The sequence below is a fragment of the Gorilla gorilla genome, chromosome 2 (assembly GCF_029281585.2).
Source record: "Gorilla gorilla gorilla isolate KB3781 chromosome 2, NHGRI_mGorGor1-v2.1_pri, whole genome shotgun sequence".
NCBI lineage: Eukaryota > Metazoa > Chordata > Mammalia > Primates > Hominidae > Gorilla > Gorilla gorilla.
In genome coordinates, this window is record NC_086017.1 from 147,624,893 (window position 1) to 147,646,007 (window position 21,115).

Consider the following 21,115-nt stretch of genomic DNA (forward strand, 5'->3'; position numbering starts at 1 on the left):
ATCTCCTAGAACATAACATCATTCATGTTTCAGATACTTTGAAACTGTTATTTCCTCTATCTAGATAGCTCTTTTATGACAATTTCCATATCTGGTCCCTTATCGTTTAGTTTCTTTTTTTTTGAGATGGAGTCTCGCTCTATTGCCCAGACTGGAGTGCAGTGGCATGATCTTGCCTGCCGGGTTCCTGTGATTCTCCTGCCTCAGTCTCCCGAGTAGCTGGGATGACAAGGCGCGTGCCACCACACTCAGCTAATATTTTGGATTTTTAGTAGAAACGGGGTTTCACCATGCTGGCCAGGCTGGTCTTAAACTCCTAACCACAAGTGATCCGCCCGCCTTGGCTCCCCAAAGTGCTAGGATTAAAGGCATGAGCCACCGTGCCTGGTTGCCTTATCATTTAGTTTCTTGGCTCACAGGTGGCCTGCTCAGGAAGGTCTTCCATCAGGATTCAGTCTAAAGATAGATCCCCTATAATTATCCACCAAAGCTACTTATTAACTCTTGAAATTATTTTGAATATTTACTCAATTTTGGTCTGCCTTCTTCAGGAGAATGTAAGCTCCATATTGGCAGTGAGCTCATCTAGTATAACACTATATGCTCAGCACTTAGCATAATATTTGACTCATATAGTTAATAAATATTTTTAAATTATTAATGAATTAATAATTCCTGCTTTTAAGAATCTTATTATTTACAGGTACTTCATTCATCAATTGGATTACAGAATGTTAGCACTAGAAATAACCAAAGAAGATTATCTAGTTAAAGTTTCTCAGCCAGGTGTGGTGGCTCATGCCTGTAATCCCAGCACTTTGGGAGGCCAAGGCAGGCGGATCACTTGAGGTCAGTAGTTCGAGACCAGCCTGGCCAACATGGGGAAACCCATCTCTACTAAAAATACAAAAATTAGCCAGGTGTGGTGGTGAGCGCCTGTAATCCCAGCTACTAGAGAGGCTGACGCATGAGAATCGCTTGAACCTGGGAGGCGGAGGTTGCGGTGAGCTGAGATCCACCACTGCACTACAGCCTGGGCAATAGAGCAAGACCCAGACTCAAAAAAAAAAAAAACCCATAAAAAAAATAAAGTTTCTCATTTTACAGTTTAAGAAGCTGATATCCAGAAGTTACATGATTTGGTTATGGTCTTGTTACCTGGTGGCAGAGCTGTTGACAAGAACCAGATCCTCACATTATACTAAAAATTTATTCAGCAACTTGATTTTGCTGTAAAACACCCCCCGACACACACACACACACACACACACACACACACACACAAACACTGTAAGACAGTCTTAAGGCCACTGTGATTTAAACTGATGTTGGTAGTCTGTCACAGTGTGTCTGCTTTCCCAAAATTTAGTCCTACATCTCCAACTGCTAACCACAGCCTTCTCCACTGGAATTCTACCACACTCCACCTATCTAAAAAATTACTTTTAAAAAAAGTTACTGGTAGCATTTTGTTGTCATAAAATACAGCAAAATACCAGCACAGAAAATTAATTTAGATGCCACTCCATGCCAGAGCTTATATGTGGTTTGCATGTGGTACAACATGCATAGAGATAAAATGTATTTAAAAAATTAAGTCATTATGTAGATACAGTTCTGCAACTGTTATGCCTAATTTCTCAGACTCTGCCTACCTAGATTCAATCAGTAAAACTGTGGTTGACTTCCAAAAATGTTCCCGTCCGGTAAGTTACTTTTCTAGCTAAAACCAACCAACCAAACCCAAGCCAAGCCAAACAAACCTTTTGACTGGAAGTTAAAAAAATCCAATGTAAACAGAATTTAAACCACAATGAAACACCTAATAGTATATATTTTAACAAAATGCACCTAGACCACCTTCATTACTGAAACAGTAATTATTATTTACTGACTTACACATCTTATTAACATGAGAGAAAGTTAACAATATCAAAGCAGACCATCTTGTCTCGTCTTAATTTATATATTTATTTTTTTCTTTTTTTTGAGATGGAGTCTCACACTGTCGCCCAGGCTGAAGGTCAGTGGCGCAATCCTGGCTTATTGCAAGCTCCGCCTCCCGGGTTTACACCATTCTCCTGCCTCAGCTTCCAGAGTAGCTGGGACTACAGGTGCCCGCCACCAGGCCTGGCTAATTTTTTGTATTTTTAGTAGAAATGGGGTTTCACCGTGTTAGCCAGGATGGTCTCGATCTCCTGACCTCATGATCCACCCATCTTGGCCTCCCAAAGTACTGGGATTACAGGCCTGAGCCACCGCGCCCGGCCCTTAATTTATATTCTTTGCCTCCCTTCTCCTTGGAAATAACCTTATGGAACATGGGGTGATATACAGAAAATGAGTTGGAATAGGAAGGAGAAGCTCTACCTTACTCTGGCAATTTTATAGCTACAAACAAGGTAAGGAAAACGAATGGAACCTACCATTGAATACTAACCTGAGGCCCTTTACTCAAGTGTTGATAAGGCAGTAGACATTAGAGGGAAATTGATTTTTATCAGGGAAAATATTAAGGTTAGTTAGAAACAGAATGTGTAAGCTGGGGAGTGGTGGCTCACGCCTGTAATCTCAGCACTTTGGGAGGGTGAGGTGGGAGGACTGCTTGAGCCCAGGAGTTTGAGACCAGCTTAGGCAACATGGTGAAACCCCATCTTTACTGAAAATACAAAAAAAATTAGGCATGGTGGTGCACGCCTGTAGTCCCAACTACTTGGGAGGCTGAGGTCGGAGGATTGCTTAAGCTGGGAAGGCAGAGGTTCATATTCCTGTGATCACAAAAGTAAAGGGAATTCAAAATATAGTGGACAGTTTCACCTAGTGAGCAGAGGGCCCTGTCAACTTAACAACAGGACTATCTTTCTTTTTTTTTTTGAGATGAAGTCTCGCTCTGCTGCCCAGGGTGGAGTGAAGCGGCGAGATCTCAGCTCACTGCAATCTCTGCCTCCAGGGTTTAAGTGATCCTCCTGCCTCAGCCTCCCGAGTAGATGGGATTACAAGTGCCCGCCACCAAACCTGGCTAATTTTTGTATTTTTAGTAGAGACGGGGTTTTGCCATGTTGGCCAGGCTGGTCTCGAACTCCTGACCTCAGGTGATCCACCTACCTCAGCCTCCCAAAGTGCTGGGATTACAGGCGTGAGCCACCACATCTGGTCTAGGACCACTTTCTTACTAAGGATATCATGGAGTGAAACACCATGTGCAAATAAAATAAATAATAATTATAGCTAGAGGCAAATATAGCATAATAAGCTCTTCCTTGAAAGGTCTGAGAAAAGTTTGGGAAGAATTTGTGTCACACATAATAAATAAGAAAAAAGTTTTTAGTTTAGGAGAGGCATTTTGGGCCAGTTTACCAGTGTGTATCTGGGTTTAACACAAACTTGTTTGTCTCACTGAATTATGTCAAAGCCAGAATAGATAATACAATTAGTATCACTGCTTGGAAGGAACACTGGGGGATGCTCACTCTCCCAGTAATCTGTACGGGTAGTCTACTGCAGGGGACGGCTCATTATGCTCTTGTAATATTCCAAAAGGATGAACCACACAGGAGGGTACAGGAAGCAGAAAAGGGACTCAATAGAACATTATCTTGCTTAATCTTCACAGCTATATAAGGTACACAAGGAAATAATCTCTGTTACAGAAAAAGGCAAACTAAGGATTAGAAAATCTGAGGACATAAGTAAAAAGAGAGAGAGTTAAAAATTTGAATTAATATTACTTTAGATTCTGGCCAGATGCGGTGGCTCACACCTGTAATTCAAGCACTATGGTAGGCCGAGGCGGGAGGATCACCTGAGGTCAGGAGTTCAAGACCAGCCTGGTCAACATGGTGAAATCCTGTCTCTAATAGAAGTACAAAAATTAGCTGGGCATGATGGCATGTGCCTGCAGTCCCAGCTACTCAGGAGCCTGAGGCAGAAGGATCACATGAATCTGGGAGGCAGAGGTTGCAGTGAGCTGAGAATGCGCCACTGCACTCCACTGTGGGCGACAGAGCAAGACTCAATCACACACACACAAAAAAATTTTCTTTTGATTCTGAAGACCATGTTCAATCTACTGTGGGCCTCACTTACATCAAGGCATCACTCACCTTCTAAAGCTGTTGTATGAATTAAATAAGTTACCAATTCTTTAAAGTACTATTGTGGGCTAGTTTGAAAACATAACCATACACAGGAAAAAGCATTTCTAGTTCTAACGAACGAATATGCATATAAGCTTTTAGAACACAATCTCTTTATTAGGTATACATGTTCAATTTGCTGTGCATATTATTAAGTAGCATATAAAAAGATGCATACTTCAAAAATTATCATGTGGCTCTTATGTCACCCTATTTTTTGAGTAGCTAGGTAAATGTCTTTATCTCTGATTTCCTGATTTTTCTCTTAAAGAAAATGCAACAAAAGAGGGGATGGCAGTGGTCTAATTAAATCATTATGCATAAAAGGTTTTTTAAAAGTTCACATATAAATCAAGCAAAAAAAAATTCTGGATTTACTTAAAAAAAAAAACATTAAGTTACATCAGTATTTTGTATCTCAAATCAGCATCAAGAAAACCTTTTGGCCAGGTGCAGTGGCTCATGCCTGTAATCCTAGCACTTTGGAAGGCTAAGGCAGGAAGATTACTTGAGGCAATCTGGGGACCACAGTAAGATCCCTGTCTCCACAAAAAATTTAAAAATTAGCTGAGTGTGCTGGCATGTGCCCATAGTCTGAGGTGGGAGGATCCCTTGAGCCCAGTAGTTCAAGGCTGCAGTGAGTTATGACTGGGCCGCTGCACTCCAGCCTGGGTGACAGAGCAAGACCCTGTCACTTAAATTTAAAAAGGAAAAAGTAAAGAAAAACTTTTTTGACTATTACATGACACACATGGATTTTTAAAAACTTATGTGGCATGGTGGCAGTGTTTATATGGAAACATGTTAGAAACGATTGACACATCCTTACTTGTTACAGAAAACAAATTGTTCTCTTGGCAAAAAGACACAACATGCTTATATATGCTCATTTTTAAGAAGCGATCTATATACAACTGTATTGCTATCAATGGAAATACAAAATCATGTAAATTAACTTGTCAAAATACTATACCTTCCTCTCCTTGAACAGGTTCTTCTAATAGTAACTCTGTCATACATTCCCAGTCTTTCAACAGTTCTTGAGAGCTCTCCCATAAACTGTCCACCAAGTAGGCTGCATGTTCATGTAACTAAAAAGAAAAAATCAAGTGTGACCAAAGAATATTTAATAAAGAAACTACTAATACTAATTTGAGTTAAGAAATCATTTTCTTCATAATTAAAATGGCTTGGTTTCCATGATTCTAAAAACCACTTAGAGAACAATATATATATTCACATTCCACTGTCAATAGTGTGGATGCAGTATGTAGAATCAACTTTTTACCATTTACAGTAGCAAAAGTAAGGATCTCCTAGTCCAATGACATCATTTATAGATGAGGAAACAGAGCATAGCTAGTTAGAAAATTTTCTGAAGTTATATGCTGGATCTAGGTCACTTTTCACTCCTCCTTGGCGGTCTCTTCAACTATCTTTATTTTTATTTTTTAAAGGAAATTAATCATTTTCCCTCAGAATTCCATTAGAAACTCTTGGACCAGCTGTACTTACTTCACGTCTCTGTCATCTTAGTCAAAGTAAAAAATATAAGTTACTCCATCTCTCCACTATTCTACTCTCATTTCCACTGGACTCATTTCATTCCTTACTCCACCCCCATTTTCTGTTGGTCATTATTCTCTTGACAATTTTCTGTGAAGCCCATGTTCCCACAGTAAACAAACATAGTTAAGGTCTTCATCAAACACTTCACACCAAACTCTACCACTTGCCAGTCATTAAGCCTTGGAGAACATTATCCTTTTTTTTTTTGAGATGGAGTCTTGCTCTATCGCCCAAGCTGGAGGGCAGTGGTGTGACCTCGGCTCACTGCAACCTCCACCTCCTGCGTTCAAGTGATTCTCCTGCCTCAGCCTCCCGAGTAGCTGGGATTACAGGCCCACGCCACCATGCCTGGCTAACTTTCGTATTTTTAGTAGAGATGGGGTTTCACCACGTTGGCCAGGCTGGGCTTCAACTCCTGACCTCAAGAGATCTGCCTGCCTCGGCCTGCCAAAGTGCTAGGATTACAGGTGTGTGCCACCATGCTGGGCCCTGAGAATATTACTCTAATGAAGCTTTTCAGGGAAGGCAAGTACAGAAGGTGTTGGCATTGTTCTGGTTTCTGCTACTTACAAGTAACTTCTCCACCCTAATATAAAAGATCTTCCACTTTTGAGGCTCATTACATTCAGTTAAACAGTCCTGGTAATCAGTGTTGTTCAAACTACAGACTGCAATCCATTCTTGGGTTATTAAACCAATTCAATGCATTGAGAACTAAGATTCAAAAAATGATGCACAGTAGAAAGAGTGCATAGCATATAGAAAGTGTAAATACTATTTCACTAACTGTAATCTGTTATATGTGCTTGTACTTGTCAGAGAAAATATTTTTCTCATCATAAGTAGTGGCCCAAAAGTATGAAAGTCACCCTTCTAGATCTACTATTGGTTATCTACTGTTATCTTGGCACATTCAGCACTTGAGTTGGATTTCTCCCTCATTCCTAACTCTATAATCACTCTTAACTTCAGTGTGATTTTTTTTTCTCCTTTGCAGACAGGGTCTCACAGTGTTGCGCAGCCTGGAGTGCACTGGCACAATCACGGCTCACTGCAGCTTTGACTTCCTGGGCTCAAGTGATCCTCCGAACTTAGCCCCTGGAGTAGCTGGGACTATAGGAGTGTGCTACGCCGCCTGGCTTTTTTTTTCTTTTTTTTCTTTTTTTTTTTTGTAGAGACGGGGTTACCATGTTACTAGGCTGGTTTCAGTGTGAATTTTAATGACTTATGTAATGCTCTGCCTCTTCTGACACTAATTCAGTACTTCATTTCGACTGCATTTCAAATGCACACAACATGTCCCGGTGAATTCCATCAAAGCCAGAGTAAATAATACTGATTAGCATCTTTGCTTGTAAATAATATAGGCAAAGCTTTGAGGGAGATATCTTCAAACTTTCCTAATTCGCATATTCTGAGAAACTATCCTTAGACCATCCATAACATTACTCCAACAGTGACAGGAACAAGAGGTGCACAACTCAAGAGTCAAAGATGAACAATGGCAGCAGAAAAAAGAAAAATAAATTGTTTCAAAACTGTTGCTATTAACCCATGCTAAATTAAAGAGTTATTATTTATACATATATAAATTAAAGAGCTTTATTTTAAGCTAAAATAAAGAGTTTCGGTTTGGGAAGATTTGAAAAAGTTCTGGAGATAAATGGCAGTGATGACTGCCTAGCAATATAAATGTACTTAATGCCAATGAACTGTATACTTAACAAGGTAAATTTTATTTTATGTATTTTACAATAAAAAATCAGCTGAGTAAGCTTTTGTGCTTGATTATGTGTATTTCTGTAGAATAGGTATATGAAGATTTACAATTGCATATATTTGGCAGATTATACCTTCAATAAATACAGAATATCCCCTTTCTATCCCTCTTAATGCTTTTGGTCTTTAATTCTGGTTTATCTTGTACTGATATTGCCCCCTCTGCTATCTTTGTGTAATCATTTATTAGTTATTTCCAGCCTTTATCCAGCCTATTATTTATAAACTTCCTATAAGTTATTTTAAGATGTGTTTGTAAACAGCATAAAGCCATTCTTCATTTACTTCAATCCCAAATGATAATCTGCATTTTAATAAAACATGTTAATTGATTTACATTTACTGGGATTACTCATGCTGAAAATATTGCTGGCATTTTATTTTCTGTGCTCTATTTGTGATGTTTTCTTCATTACTTTATCTGTCCTTCATTCAGGGTTTTATTTTCTAGCATTTTTCCATTACCAAAATCCTTAGCCTATTTTTCACTTCTCTTCATTTAATTTGAACATTATACTCCTACATTTAAAAACTAATTAATAGATATTTGCCTTAAACATCAATGTCATAGCTTTTAGGTTTAGTGCTAAGGTTTTTGTTTTTTGTTTTTTAATTTATTTGCTCACCAATGTTTCTTATACTCCTCTTTTCCTTTTATTGTGTTGATTTTTCACCTCCCTAGAAAACATGTTCAAGTAATAATCTGCATATAGAGTCTATTAGGCAGTAATCTGACTGCATGTCCTTTGATTTGGTTCTTTCCCTTCATTGTTTTTTTTTTTAATTATTTTATTTTTAGACAGAGTCTCACTCTGTCGCCCAGCCTGGAATGCTATGGCATGATCTCGGCTCACTGCAACCTCCGCCTCCCAGGTTCAAGCGATTCTCCTGTCTCAGCCTCCGGAGTAGCTGAGATGACAGGCACCTGCCACCATGCCTGACTAATTTTTACATTTTTAGTAGAGACAGGCTTTCACCATGTTGGCCAGGCTGGTCCTGAACTCCTGACCTCAAGTGATCCACCCGCCTCATCCTCCCAAAGTGTTGGGATTACAGGCATGAGTCACCGTGCCTGGCCTCCCTTCATTGTTTCTGTTCTCTTACACAGCTCCTACTACACAATATAATAAAATTTCTTAATCTATACTGTACCTTAATTTCTCTTTCATATTTTTTTTTTTGAGACAGAGTCTTGCTCTGTCGCCCAGGATGCAGTGGCGCAATCTCGGCTCACTGCCACCTCTTGCCTCCTACGTTCAAGCAATTCTCCTGCCTCAGCCTCCTGAGTAGCTGGGACTACAGGTGCATCCCACCACGCCACCCTGCTAATTTTTGTATTTTTAGTTGAGACTGGGTTTTACTATGTTGGCCAGGCTGGTCTCGAACTCCTGACCTCAGGTAATCCACCAGCCTCGGCCTCCCAAAGTGTTGGGATTACAGGCGTGAGCCATCGTGCCTGGCATTTTTGGGAAATTTCTTAAAAATATCGATAAGAAGCTGTCAATTTTCCTGTCTTAAATGACTGTCACAATTATCCTCCTCATTCATAAGAAGGGTGACTGGCCGGGCGTGGTGGCTCACACCTGTAATCCCAGCACTTTGGGGGGCCAAGGCGGGCAGATCACGAGGTCAAGAGATCGAGACCATCTGGCCAACATGGTGAAACCGTCTCTACTAAAAATACAAAAATTGCTGGGCGTGGTGGCGCGTGCCTGCAGTCCCACCTACTCAGTAGGCTGAGGCAGGAGATCACTTGAACCCGGGAGGCGGAGGTTGCAGTGAGCCAAGATTGCGCCACTGCACTCCAGTCTGGCAACAGAGCGAGATTTGGTCTCCAAAAAATAAAACAATAAAAAAAGAAGAAGGGTGACCATACTGCCAGATTATCCAGAAATGTTCTTGGTTGTTCTTGTTGTTTTGAAATAATTACTAATAGCATCCTTATCCCTCTGAAAAGCATCACACTTTTTTTTTTTTTTTTTTTTTGAGACAGAGTCTTACACTGTCGCCCAGGCTGGAGGGCAGTGGCGCGATCTCGGCTCACTGCAAGCTCCGCCTCCCGGGTTCATGTCATTTTCCTGTCATTCTCCTGCCTCAGCCTCCAGAGTAGCTGGGACCACAGGTGCCCGCCACCAGGCCCGGCTAATTTTTTGCATTTTTAGTAGAGACGGGGTTTCACCGTGTTAGCCAGGATGGTCTCGATCTCCTGACCTCGTGATCTGCCCACCTCGGCCTCCTAAAGTGCTGGGTTTACAGGCATGAGCTACCACGCCTGGCTGCATCACACTTTTTATAATAAATTCTAGAGTCATACTACCTCTAGGGAAATCCAGACTTATCACATTCAAGTACCACTTATCCAACTATCTGGCATGCATCTAAAATACAAGGTATTTTGTCACCTGAAATCAATGACTGTCACAGGTTGAAACATCTTAAAAAATCACCTTTTGGTACCAAAAGAAAACAAAGTTACTGACTTGTTTAGGCAGATCTCTTAATCACATTTTACATGCACTGCAAACTGATTCCAATTCAACATTTTATAATTCTACTAAAATGTTACTACTTCTCATTTCAGTAAAATAAAGAAAAAAATAATCAGTTCAGTTAATCCCAGGTAAATGTCTGTGTACTGGTCTGTTCTCATGCTGCTAATAAAGACATATCAGAGACTGGGAAATTTATAAGGGAAAGAGATTTAATGGACTCACAGAACAGATCCACATGACCGGGGACGCCTCACAATCATGGCAGAAAATGAAGGAAGAGCAAAGGGACATCTTACATGGTGGCAGGCAAGAGAGCTTGTGCAGGTGAAATCCCATTGATAAAAACATCAGATCTCGTGAGACTTACTACCATGAGAACCGTGTAAGAAAAACTGCCCTTATGATACAATTATCTCCACCTGGTCCCACCCTTGACACATGGGGATTATTACAATTCAAGATGAGATGTGGGTGGGGACAGGGCCAAACCACATCAGTCTGTAACTAATCTATAAAGACTCCCTTGGCTGGGGACAGTGCTTCACACCTGTAATTTCAGCACTTCGGGAGGCTGAGGAGGGTGGATCATTTGAGGTCAGGAGTTCAAGACCAGCCTGGCCAACATGGCAAAACTCCATCTCTACTAAAAATACAAAGATTAGCCAGGCGTGGTGGCGCATGCCTCTAATCCCAGCTACTCGGGAGGCTGAGACAGGAGAATTGCTTGAACCCAGGGGGCAGAGGTTGCAGTGAGCGGAGATTGCACCACTGCACTCCAGCAAGACTCCATCCCAAAAAAAAAAAGACTCTTTCTACTTTATTATTTCTAAAGTCTCTTTAAATTCAGTATTTCACAAGTCTATTACAAAATTTTACCAATTAAAGTGTGTGACAGTAAAACAAAGAGAAATTCAGAGTAGACCACAATTGGAATACCATCATACTATGAGAATATGGCTTCATTAAGCATTCACCCTAGGTGTACACTAGTATAAAAAGATAAGAGGAGAGATTTTCACAAAGAATATTTCTTGTGAAACACAGGAGACCATAAAAGTCAATATAAACACCATGAATCATTAGAATCAACCAGAAACCTTTCAATACTATTTGCAGTTGCTTTTGTAGCTGTCAAAAATGCAATACAGGGCCAGGCGTGGTGGCTCACGCCTGTAATTCCAGCACTTTGGAAGGCCAAGGCAGGTGGAACACTTGAGGTTAGGAGTTCGAGACCAGCCAGACTAACATGGTGAAACCCTGTCTCTACTAAAAATACAAAAATTAGCCAAGCATGGTGGTACACACTTGTAGCCTCAGCTACTTGGAGGATAAAGTATGAGAATTGCTTGAATCTGGGAGACAGAGGTTGCAGTGAGCTGAGATCACGCCAGTGCACTCCAGCCTGAGTGACAGAGCAAGACTCTGTCTCAAAAAAAAAAAAAAGAAGGAAAAAAAAAGGAATGTAATACAGCTGGCAAATACATTCTAATTCTGTTGTAAGACTTTAGAAAATGGTAGCAAACACAGGAATACAGTAAGACCATCTAAAAATTGTGCAGTAATAAACATTACAAATTACTTCTTTAAATAAAAGACAAAACGCCTGAAACTAAGTACTCATGCCTTTTAATAAATTGAAAAGCCCTTGAGCTTTCAGAGATAAAAAACATTTTCCTTTAATGAATAATCAAATTCAGTTAGCGAAGATCATCATATTCCCTAAACTTTTTAGTAGTTATCTCATACTTATCAATTTCTGAAACTATTGTTGCTTTTTTTTTTTTTTTGGGACAGGGTCTTGCACAGGCTGGAGTGCAAATGGTGCGATCATAGCTTACTGCAGCCTGCGCAACTCCTGGGCTCAAGGGATCCTCCCACCTTAGCCTCCCAAGTAGCCACCATGTCTGGCTACTTTTTATTCCATTCCTCTAAAAAACCTAAGGGAGGTAAGAGTGTAAGTTGAAATGGTTTACTAGACATGTGATATTTATGGGGTAGTTAGTGTTTTACTAAAAAAATTCACACTTTGCATTTTATTCTGTAACACATGCACCCTTGCTTGTTAAGGAAATAATGCTTCAAATCATTAGTACACAAAGTGTGATCCTTGGACCACAAGCACGAGCACTATCTTGGAGACTGTTAGAAATGCAGAATCTCAGGCCCCATTCTAGAGCTATTGAATAAGAACTGGCATTTTAACAAGATCCTCAGGTAATTTGCATACACATTTAAAACACTATTAAACACATTCTTTACTCAAATTCAACTCTCTAGCTAGTTTTGTTTCTGACTTTATTTCTCTAGTCATTGGTAACTCTATTAAAAAATGGCAGCAACTCCTTCACCACTTTCTGCTGTTTTGCCCTAACACCCTTCACTCCACTGACTGAGTCCTTCTCCAATTTTAATTTTCATATAGGCTACCTGTTTGTGTCTCTCTTCCTTATTCCTACTAAGTTCCCCTCTTACTCTCAAACTTGAGCTTTCATAGAATCGTTTCTTCACTGACATTCTAGCACAAATCAAAAACACTTTTTAACAAATAAAATTGAGAGTCCTAGGTTTCTAGATGTTCTTCTTTTGCAACGCTATTTTGTTTGTTTATTTTATTTTAATTTTTTTTGAGACAGAATCTGGCTCTGTCACGAAGTGTGGAGTGCAGTGGTACAATCTCGGCTCATTGCATGCAACCTCTGCCTCCTGGGTTCAAGCAATTCTTGTGCCTCAGACTCTTTATTAGCTGTGATTAGGTGTGCGCCACCACGCTCAGCTAATTTTTTTCTATTTTTAGTAGAGACGGACTTTTGCTATATTAGCCAGGCTGGTCTTAAACTCCTGGCCTGAAGTGATCTGCCCACCTTGGCCTCCCAAAGTGCTGGGATTACAAGCGTGAGCCACTGCACCTGGCCTGCAACTCTATTTTCAAGCATTTCTAAACGAAGAGGTTAAGTTATTCAGGAGTTCTTCAGGTTTAATTTACTGTTTCCCCAGTGACAAGGCAGTAGTAGGAAATACAGATTACAATATATTAAAAAAAAAACCCACACCACTTTGGTGGAAAAACCGAAGTTTACTTGCGAAAACAGATCCTGACATGTAAGTGTTAATTACAAAATTGTTTAAGCAATAACTGAATATAGCACATGGAAATATTGCTATGAGGCTCGTACAACTATCAATTAAAACATGAATTTGTATTTTTCTTTCTCCTTACTAAATAATTTTCAAACAAGATAAAACTAATGTTATTAACAGTCTGACAATTTTAAAAAACTGTTTAATGTAATGTAAAAGCTACAGGCATAAAAACAAAAGGCAACAATAAAAAACAGGTATGCAGGCTGGGCATGGTGGCTCATGACCATAATCCCAGCACTTTGGGAGGCCAAGGTGGGCAGATGACCTAAGTCAGGAGTTCAAGACCAGCCTGGCCAACATGGTGAAACCCCGTCTCTACTAAAGATACAAAAATTAGCTGGGCGTGGTAGTGGGCACCTGTAGTCCCAGCTACTCGGGAGGCTGAGGCAGGACAATCCCTCGAATCTGGGAGGCAGAGGCTGCAGTGAGCCGAGATCACACCACTGTACTCCAGCCTGGGTGACAGAGTGAGACCCTGTCTCAAAAGAAAAAAAAAAAAAAAGATATGCAGTATTGCAATACTGTAAAAGTTTAACAACTGCCAGTCTGTATTCAGTGTTGATCCACACCTACATATATATTCAGAACACCTTTCCACAAAAGGTAAAGGACTGATTCTATATCATGCAATTCATGAAGGTAACTTTATAAGAAACAGACTTGTTTTTATTTGATTGAAAAAAATTAAAATGAATTGACATTTAAAATGTAATATAATAAAAGAAATAAGGAATTATCTTAAAACATTTTTTACCTCACTTTCAAGAAAGAAAAGAACCAGCATCCTAATGAGGTTTCCATTCGGGCTGTTTCTTCCCCTCCTCTTTGCTAATGCTTCTTCTGCTTGTGGGTCATGTCTGCTAAATAGCCTGGAAATGAAAAACGGCATTGCAAAGTTACATGAATATGAACTCTAGTCTTCCCTCAACACACAAATCATTTCAGTGTTTAACAACAACAACAACAAAAAGGGGGAGCGGGGAGAAAGAGCATCAGAGATCAGGCCATGTGCAGAGGCTCATGCCTGTAATCCCAGCACTTTGGGAGGCCGAGGCAGGTGGATCATGAGGTCAGGAGATTGAGACCATCCTGGCTAACACGGTGAAATCCCGTCTCTACTAAAAATACAAAAAATTAGCCGGGCATGGTGGCGGGCGCCTGTAGTCCCAGCTACTTGGGAGGCTGAGGCAGGAGAATGGCATGAACCCAGGAGGCGGAGCTTGCAGAGAGCTGAGATTGCACAACTGCACTCCAGCCTGGGTGACAGAGACTCCGAAAAAAAAAAAAAAAAAATCAGAGATCAGATTATTCAACTATTTCAATAGAAATATGTAACTGATGTCATTATAGGTCAGAAAATGGTGGCATCTGAACAATGTCTTACAAGTTAAACTAGATATAAAATGTAAAGGGAAACTTTTACGATGAACAATCAATGTTCAAATATGTGTGAAAATGATAAGGACTGCTATTATCCTGTATGATTGATACTAGAATACGTAATTTTTAGCTGAGTTCTATTTTCTCACCCAGTTCTCTGGCACTCACCCAGGCTGGAGTGCAGTGGCATGATCTCGGCTCACTGCAACCTCTGCCTCTCGGGTTCAAGCAATTCTCTTGCCTCAGCCTTCCAAGTAGCTGAAATTACAGGTGCCTGCCACTATGCTGGGCTAATTTTTGTATTTTTAGTAGAGATGAGGTTTCACCATGTTGGCCAGGCTGGTCTCGAACTCCTGACCTCAAGTGATACCCCTGCCTTGGCCCTAAGTTCTATTTTCCTAAACACTGATTTCACAGTCATGTAATTATAACATATAACCAAATGTTTCATCAATAATTTAAAAAATTCACACCTTATTATCTAGAAACATTATCTATGAACCCAACAGTTTTTAGTAAAATGACATTAATGGTAAATTAATAAAATATCATGTAGTAACAAAACATCTGAAATATGGCAAAAAAAAAGATTTGAAATTTTTAATTTGTTTAGATTTATTCTAACAAAACTTAAAAACTGCTAAGTTGGCCGGGCACGGTGGCTCACGCCTATAATCCCAGCTCTTTGGGAGGCCGAGGCAGGCAGATCATGAAGTCAGGAGATTGAGAACATCCTGGCTCACACAGTGAAACCCCATCTCTACTAAAAATACAAAAAATTAGCCGGGCGTGGTGGCGGGCACCTGTAGTCCCACCTACTCGGGAGGCTGAGGCAGAAGAATGGCATGAACTCAGGAGGCGGAGCTTACAGTGAGCCGAGATCACGCCACTGCACTCCAGCCTGGGTGACAGAGAGAGACTACGTCTCAAAAAAAAAAAAAAAAAAAAATTGCTAAAGGTACCTTATTTCTAGGCATTGCTCTAGGTAAAAGGGATCTTAGGAACAAACGACAAAATCCCTGTTCTCATGGAGCTCTCACTTTAGTGAATAAACAGTAGATAAGTATATACTGTTGTTGGTTATAAAGAAAAGTAAAAAAAAAAAAAAAACGGTATACGTATATAGCATGTACTAGTTTATACATAAAAGTCAGAGTAGGCCTCTCAAATGAGAGGCAAAATAACTAAATAAAATGAGAATAATTTCATGTGATATTAAAATAAACCAATCTCTACCAGAAAACGACCACAGAGAAGCTGAGTTTTTCTGGGGGGACAAGTGAGGAGGAAGGCATATTAGGGGACTAGAATCTTGTCCCCTATATCTTGAAGCTATATCTAGGGATATATAGCTATATCTTGAAGCTATATCTATAATCTATATAGCTATCATTTAAGAGAAGGTTCTGTTTAATGGATGACTTTCAGAGGGGTGGTAAAAGGAAAATATGAATATCCCTGATAACTGAAATATACCAATCTATTTATTTATTTTTTGAGACACAGTCTCACTCTGTCACCCAGGCTGGAGTGCAGCGGCACAATCTCCGCCTCCTGGATTCAAGCATTTCTCGTGCCTCAGCCTCCCAAGTTGCTGGGATTACAGGTGCCTGCCACCATGCCCAGCTAATTTTTGTATTTTCTAGTAGAGACAGGGTTTCACCATGTTGGCCAGGCTGGTCTCGAACTCCTGACCTCAAGTAATCCGCCCACCTCGGCCTCCCAAAGTGCTGGGATTACAGGCCTGAGCCACCGTGATCGGCTTATTTTATGTTTTTTTGAGATGAAGTCTCACTCTGTCGGCCTGGCTGGACGGCAATGGCATGATCTCTGCTTACTGCAACCTCCGCCTCCTGGGCTCAAGAGATTCTCCTGTCTCGGCCTCTGGAGTAGATAAGATTACAGGCGTGTGCCACCATGCCAGGCCAATTTTTTGTATTTTTAGTAGAGATGGGGTTTCACCATGTTGGCCAGGCTGATCTCGAACTCCTGACCTCAAGTCGTCCACCTGCCTCGGCCTCCCAAAGTGCTGGGATTATGGGGATGAGCCACCATGCCCAGTTTGTGCCAATTTAAATAATTCCATTTATTGCATATTAATAAGGTATTGAGGAATTTGCTTAAATTTTGAGTATTAAAATGTGGAATTTTTGATGATGTATTAAAACATTCATTTCAGACAGATCTTACTACTTTTTGGATGATTGGTTAATATTGTGAAAAGCTTATGACTAGACTACAAGACATTATACGTGTGTGGATGTGTACATTTATGTATCTTTGAAAGCTGATCATGGAACTCCTGGGGATACACCATAGCTTATTTAAGATTTTCTAAGTCACCATATTAAATGATGGAAGAATGATAAAAGAGATCATTAATCAAGTCATCAAACTTTAAGTTTCTCCAAGACAGGGGCCTAAAAAACATTTATGGAGTGAAGCTTTCATTTGCATAAGAATTGGCTTGATTTTCACAAAGAAACAAAAACTAATGGAGGCTTATCCTTCTGGATTTCTGTGGCAGATATTCTAATAAAAACTTTTTTTGGTGTTGTGATATCAGCAAGATGGTGGAACAGAAGATTGCCGAGCATCACTCCCCCTACAAAAATACAACCAGAAACTATTCGAACACAAGGATACCACCCTGAATATGCTAGAACTCTGAAGAGAAGTGGAGAAACCCTCTGGGCCCACAGAATCAAGAAACTATGATTAGTAAGAAAAACAGTCATTTCACACTGTGCCAACTAACCCCTCCCTACAAGCCGGCAAAACTCAAAGAGAATTTCCCTAGACCCATGATTCTGGTAAGAGGGAATTAGAAGTGGAAAATTGCTCTCCTTGCTGGTCTGGGCATCTCTGCAAGAAGCCCACTCTGGTTCCATCCCACGGAACCACTGGGAGTGCCTGGAGGCCAGAAACACCTGGGGTGAACTGGGGAGAAAGAATAGGGTGCTGATCACAGCAACTGGTGCACATCACAGCAACTGGTGCACGGATCTTGGCGGCCACTCGGCACATTGGCCAGTGGGAATGCCATGTTGAAGGGAGTGGCCAGTGCAAAAGCACTGCAAGGGGCACAATCCAAGGGAAGGATCAAATCCCTAGATGTATTTTCCACAAAGCCCAGGTGACTGTATAAAGTCTTTACTTGGCCTGGAAACAACTAAAAGGTCAGGATTAAGTTGCAGTACCCACTTAAGGATTTCCCAGGTTGGGAAATAATGTAAGGCCAGCAATATAGTTCCAGGGAAGTGTTTAAGCTCCAGTACTAAGAGTCTTCACCAGACTGAGAAAGAACAGAAGTACAGTGACTTGGTTCTGGAATACTGTTTAAATTCCACTGTAAGTTCTTGCCAGACCAAGAAAAAAACAAGAGGCCAGGGTTCAAGTTCTGAAACTAAGAAGTAAAGGTCTAACACTACCAAAGAAAACTTGCAAAAAAGTGGAAGCGGTAGCTATCTCTTCAAATACACAAGCATCAACCTAAGTCAGGGAAATATTACACTACCAAACAAAACCAGCAGAGCTCCAGCAACAGATCCAGAAAAACTGAAGATCTATGAAATGTCTGACAGGCAATTCAGGGTAATCCTCTTAAAAAGAATTTTAAGGAATTACATACACACAAAAAATCCAAATAGAAAACTAAATCAAATTTGAAAAACAAAATGAGAAATATGATGAATAGAAACAATTTTTAAAAATCAAATATACATCCTAGAAATAAAGAATATAACTGAGGTGAAAAACTCACTAGAAAGCTTCAACAGCAAACTTGACCAAACAGAGGAAAGAATTAGTAAGCCTGAAGGCAGAACTTATGAAATTACCTCGTCAGAAGAGCAAAAAGAAAAAAAGAATTTAAAAAGCCTATGAGAATTATGGGACATGTTCAAGCAAACTAACTTCTGCAAAGTTAGCATTCCCAAAGGAGATGAGAGAGAAAAAGGGCCTGGAAAGCTTATTAAAAGAGTAAGGCTGAAAATTTCCCAAATCTGGAGAAAGACAACACCATCCAGAACAGAAAGCTCAGATGTCATCAAACAAATTCAACCCAAAGAGGAATTTCCCAAGGCATATCATAATCAAATTAACAAAAATCAAGGACAAAGAAGAAATATTCAAAGCATCAAAAGAAAAGAATCATATCATATTCAATGGAGCTCCTATATGGCTTTCAGTAGATTTATCAGCAGAAACCTTGAAGGTCAGGATAGACTGGGATGCTATATTCAAAGTTGTGAAGAAAGAAAACTGCTATCCAAGAATACTGTACCTAACAATATCCTTCAAACATGAAAGACAGATAAAGACTTTCCCAGACAAATAGAAGCTGAGGGAATTCATCAACACCAGAGCTGCCTTATAAAAAATGCCAAAAGGAGTTCTTCAATTTGAAAGAAATGAATGCTAATATGTTGGCAGAAAAGCTCACGCAGGATTGGCTTGTCTGTCATAATATAAAAGAGTCTTGGAAAATGTCAGGGGTCCAGGGTCTAAAACCCCTCATGGCCTTTGGAACACCAAAGTCTGTGCCAAAGGGTGGAAGGCTGCCCTGCCACACCACAAATATAAGCCCAGGGCATAAAACCCCTCGTGGCTTGGATGGAATCCAGGGCTCAGAGCACAAAACCCCTCGTGGCCTCTGGAATGTGCGCAGACTTGTTGGTTGCTCTCCCAGGCTCATAAACATGTTCTCCATTATCTCAAGCAGCAGAGCATATTTTATATGCATCAAAGAAAATAGTAAACTGTCACAGATAACGCTTGATGCACCGCTACCTTTCTACCCCTACATCCTCACGTCCTCACCTCTTTACCCCCACATCCAAACATCCTCACCACCTGCTTCTTTCTTTGATCACCAATAAACAGTGTGGGCTCCCAGAGCTCGGGGCCTTTGCAGCCTCCATACCAGCGCTGGCCCCCTGGACCCACTTTATGCACTCATTCTTAACTTGTCTTTTCTCATTCCTTTGACTCTGCTGGACTTCGTAGCCCCCAAGGCCTGCTGTTGGGTCTGATCACCCCAACACTAATGTGTGACAAGAAAACTTCAAGGTATAAAACTCACTGGTAAAAGTAAGAAAACTGAAAAAAATTCAGAGTACTTTAAAATGCGGCAAGTAAATGACTTATATCTTAAGCATGAAGACTACAAGAAAAAACTATTAAAAATAACAACTGGGGCCAGGCATGGTGATTCATGCCTGTAATCTCCAAACTTTGGGAGGCCGAGATGGGAGGATCGCTTGAGCTTAGGAGTTTGAGACCAGCCTGGGCAACATGGCAAAACTCTGTCTCTACAGAAACAAAAAACAAACAAACAAACAAAAAAAACCCAAAACAAACTGCAACAATTGCTGAGATAAGCAAAATTTTTAAAATGTAAATTGAAACACAGAAAAGCCAAAACATGGGAGGGGAGCAGTGTTAAAGTGTAAAGTTAATTTATGATACTTTACAATCAAAGTTAAGTCACTATAAGTTTAAAATAAACTGTATTTTTTTCTGTGTTATTTTTCTCTGTTTTGTTTGTTTGTTTGTTTTGTTTTGAGAGTGAGTCTTGCTCTGTCACCTAGGCTGGAATGCAGTGGCACAATCTCAGCTCACTGCAACCTCTGCTTCCTAGGTTCAAGCAATTCTCCTGCCTCAACCTCCCAAGTAGCTGGAATTACAGGCACCTGCCATCACGACTGGCTGATTTTTATATTTTTAGCAGAGACAGGCTTTCATCATGCTGGCCAGGCTGGTCTTGAACTCCTGACCTCAAGAGATCTGCCTGCCTTGGCCTCCCAAAGTGCTGTGATTACAGGTGTAAGCCACCATGCCCTACATAAAATAACCTGTTTTAACTACAAGATATTTTTTACAAGCCTCAGTGTAATCACAAAGCAATATCTATAATAGATACACCAGAAATAAACAGCACAGAATCAAAATATATTACTAGATAACTAAAAGGAAGACAGTGAGAGAGAGAAAAAAATCAATGGGATCTACAAAACAACCAGAAAACAAGCAACAAAATGGCAATAGTAAACACATGCCCATCAATAATAATCCTGAGGGTAAATGGATTAAATTATCAAATTGAAAGACATATAAAGTGGCTGAAACGATTAAAAAAAAACATGACCCAACTATATTATGCCATAAGAAACTCACTTCATCTATAAAGACACACACAGACTGAAAGTGAAGGTATGGAAAAAGATAATCCATGCACTTAGAAACCAAAAATGTAACAGAAGTGGCTATATTTGTTATCAAATAAAATAGACTTTAAGTCAAGAATGATTAAAAAAAGACAAAGAAGGCCAGGCATGGTGGTGCAAGCCTGTAATCGCAGCACTTTGGGAGGCTGAGGTAGGCAGGTCACAAGGTCAAGAGATGGAGACCATCCTGGCCAACATGGTGAAACCCTGTCTCTACTAGAAATACAAAAATTAGCCAGGCGTGGTGACACGTGCCTGCAGTCCCAGCTACTCGGGAGGCTGAGGCAGGAGAACTGCTTGAACCCAGGAGGTGGAGGTTGCAGTGAGCCAAGATGGCGCCACTGCACTCCAGCCTGGCGACAGAGCGAGACTCTGTCTCAAAAAAAAAAAA

General features: G+C 40.3%; 1 protein-coding gene across 4 annotated transcripts in view; it reads right to left on the reverse strand.

Annotated features, from left to right (window-relative positions):
• The window catches only part of STAG1 (STAG1 cohesin complex component), a 413,034-nt gene that overhangs the window by 102,540 nt on the left and 289,379 nt on the right, over positions 1 to 21,115 (reverse strand). For all 4 annotated transcript variants that reach the window (XM_055382952.2, XM_055382953.2, XM_055382954.2 and 1 more), the window contains 2 exons: positions 13,872 to 13,986; positions 5,110 to 5,227 (listed from right to left, as the gene is read on the reverse strand). In XM_055382952.2, coding sequence (XP_055238927.2) covers positions 5,110 to 5,227; positions 13,872 to 13,986 — 233 coding nt within the window. The remainder of the gene's footprint in view (positions 1 to 5,109; positions 5,228 to 13,871; positions 13,987 to 21,115) is intronic.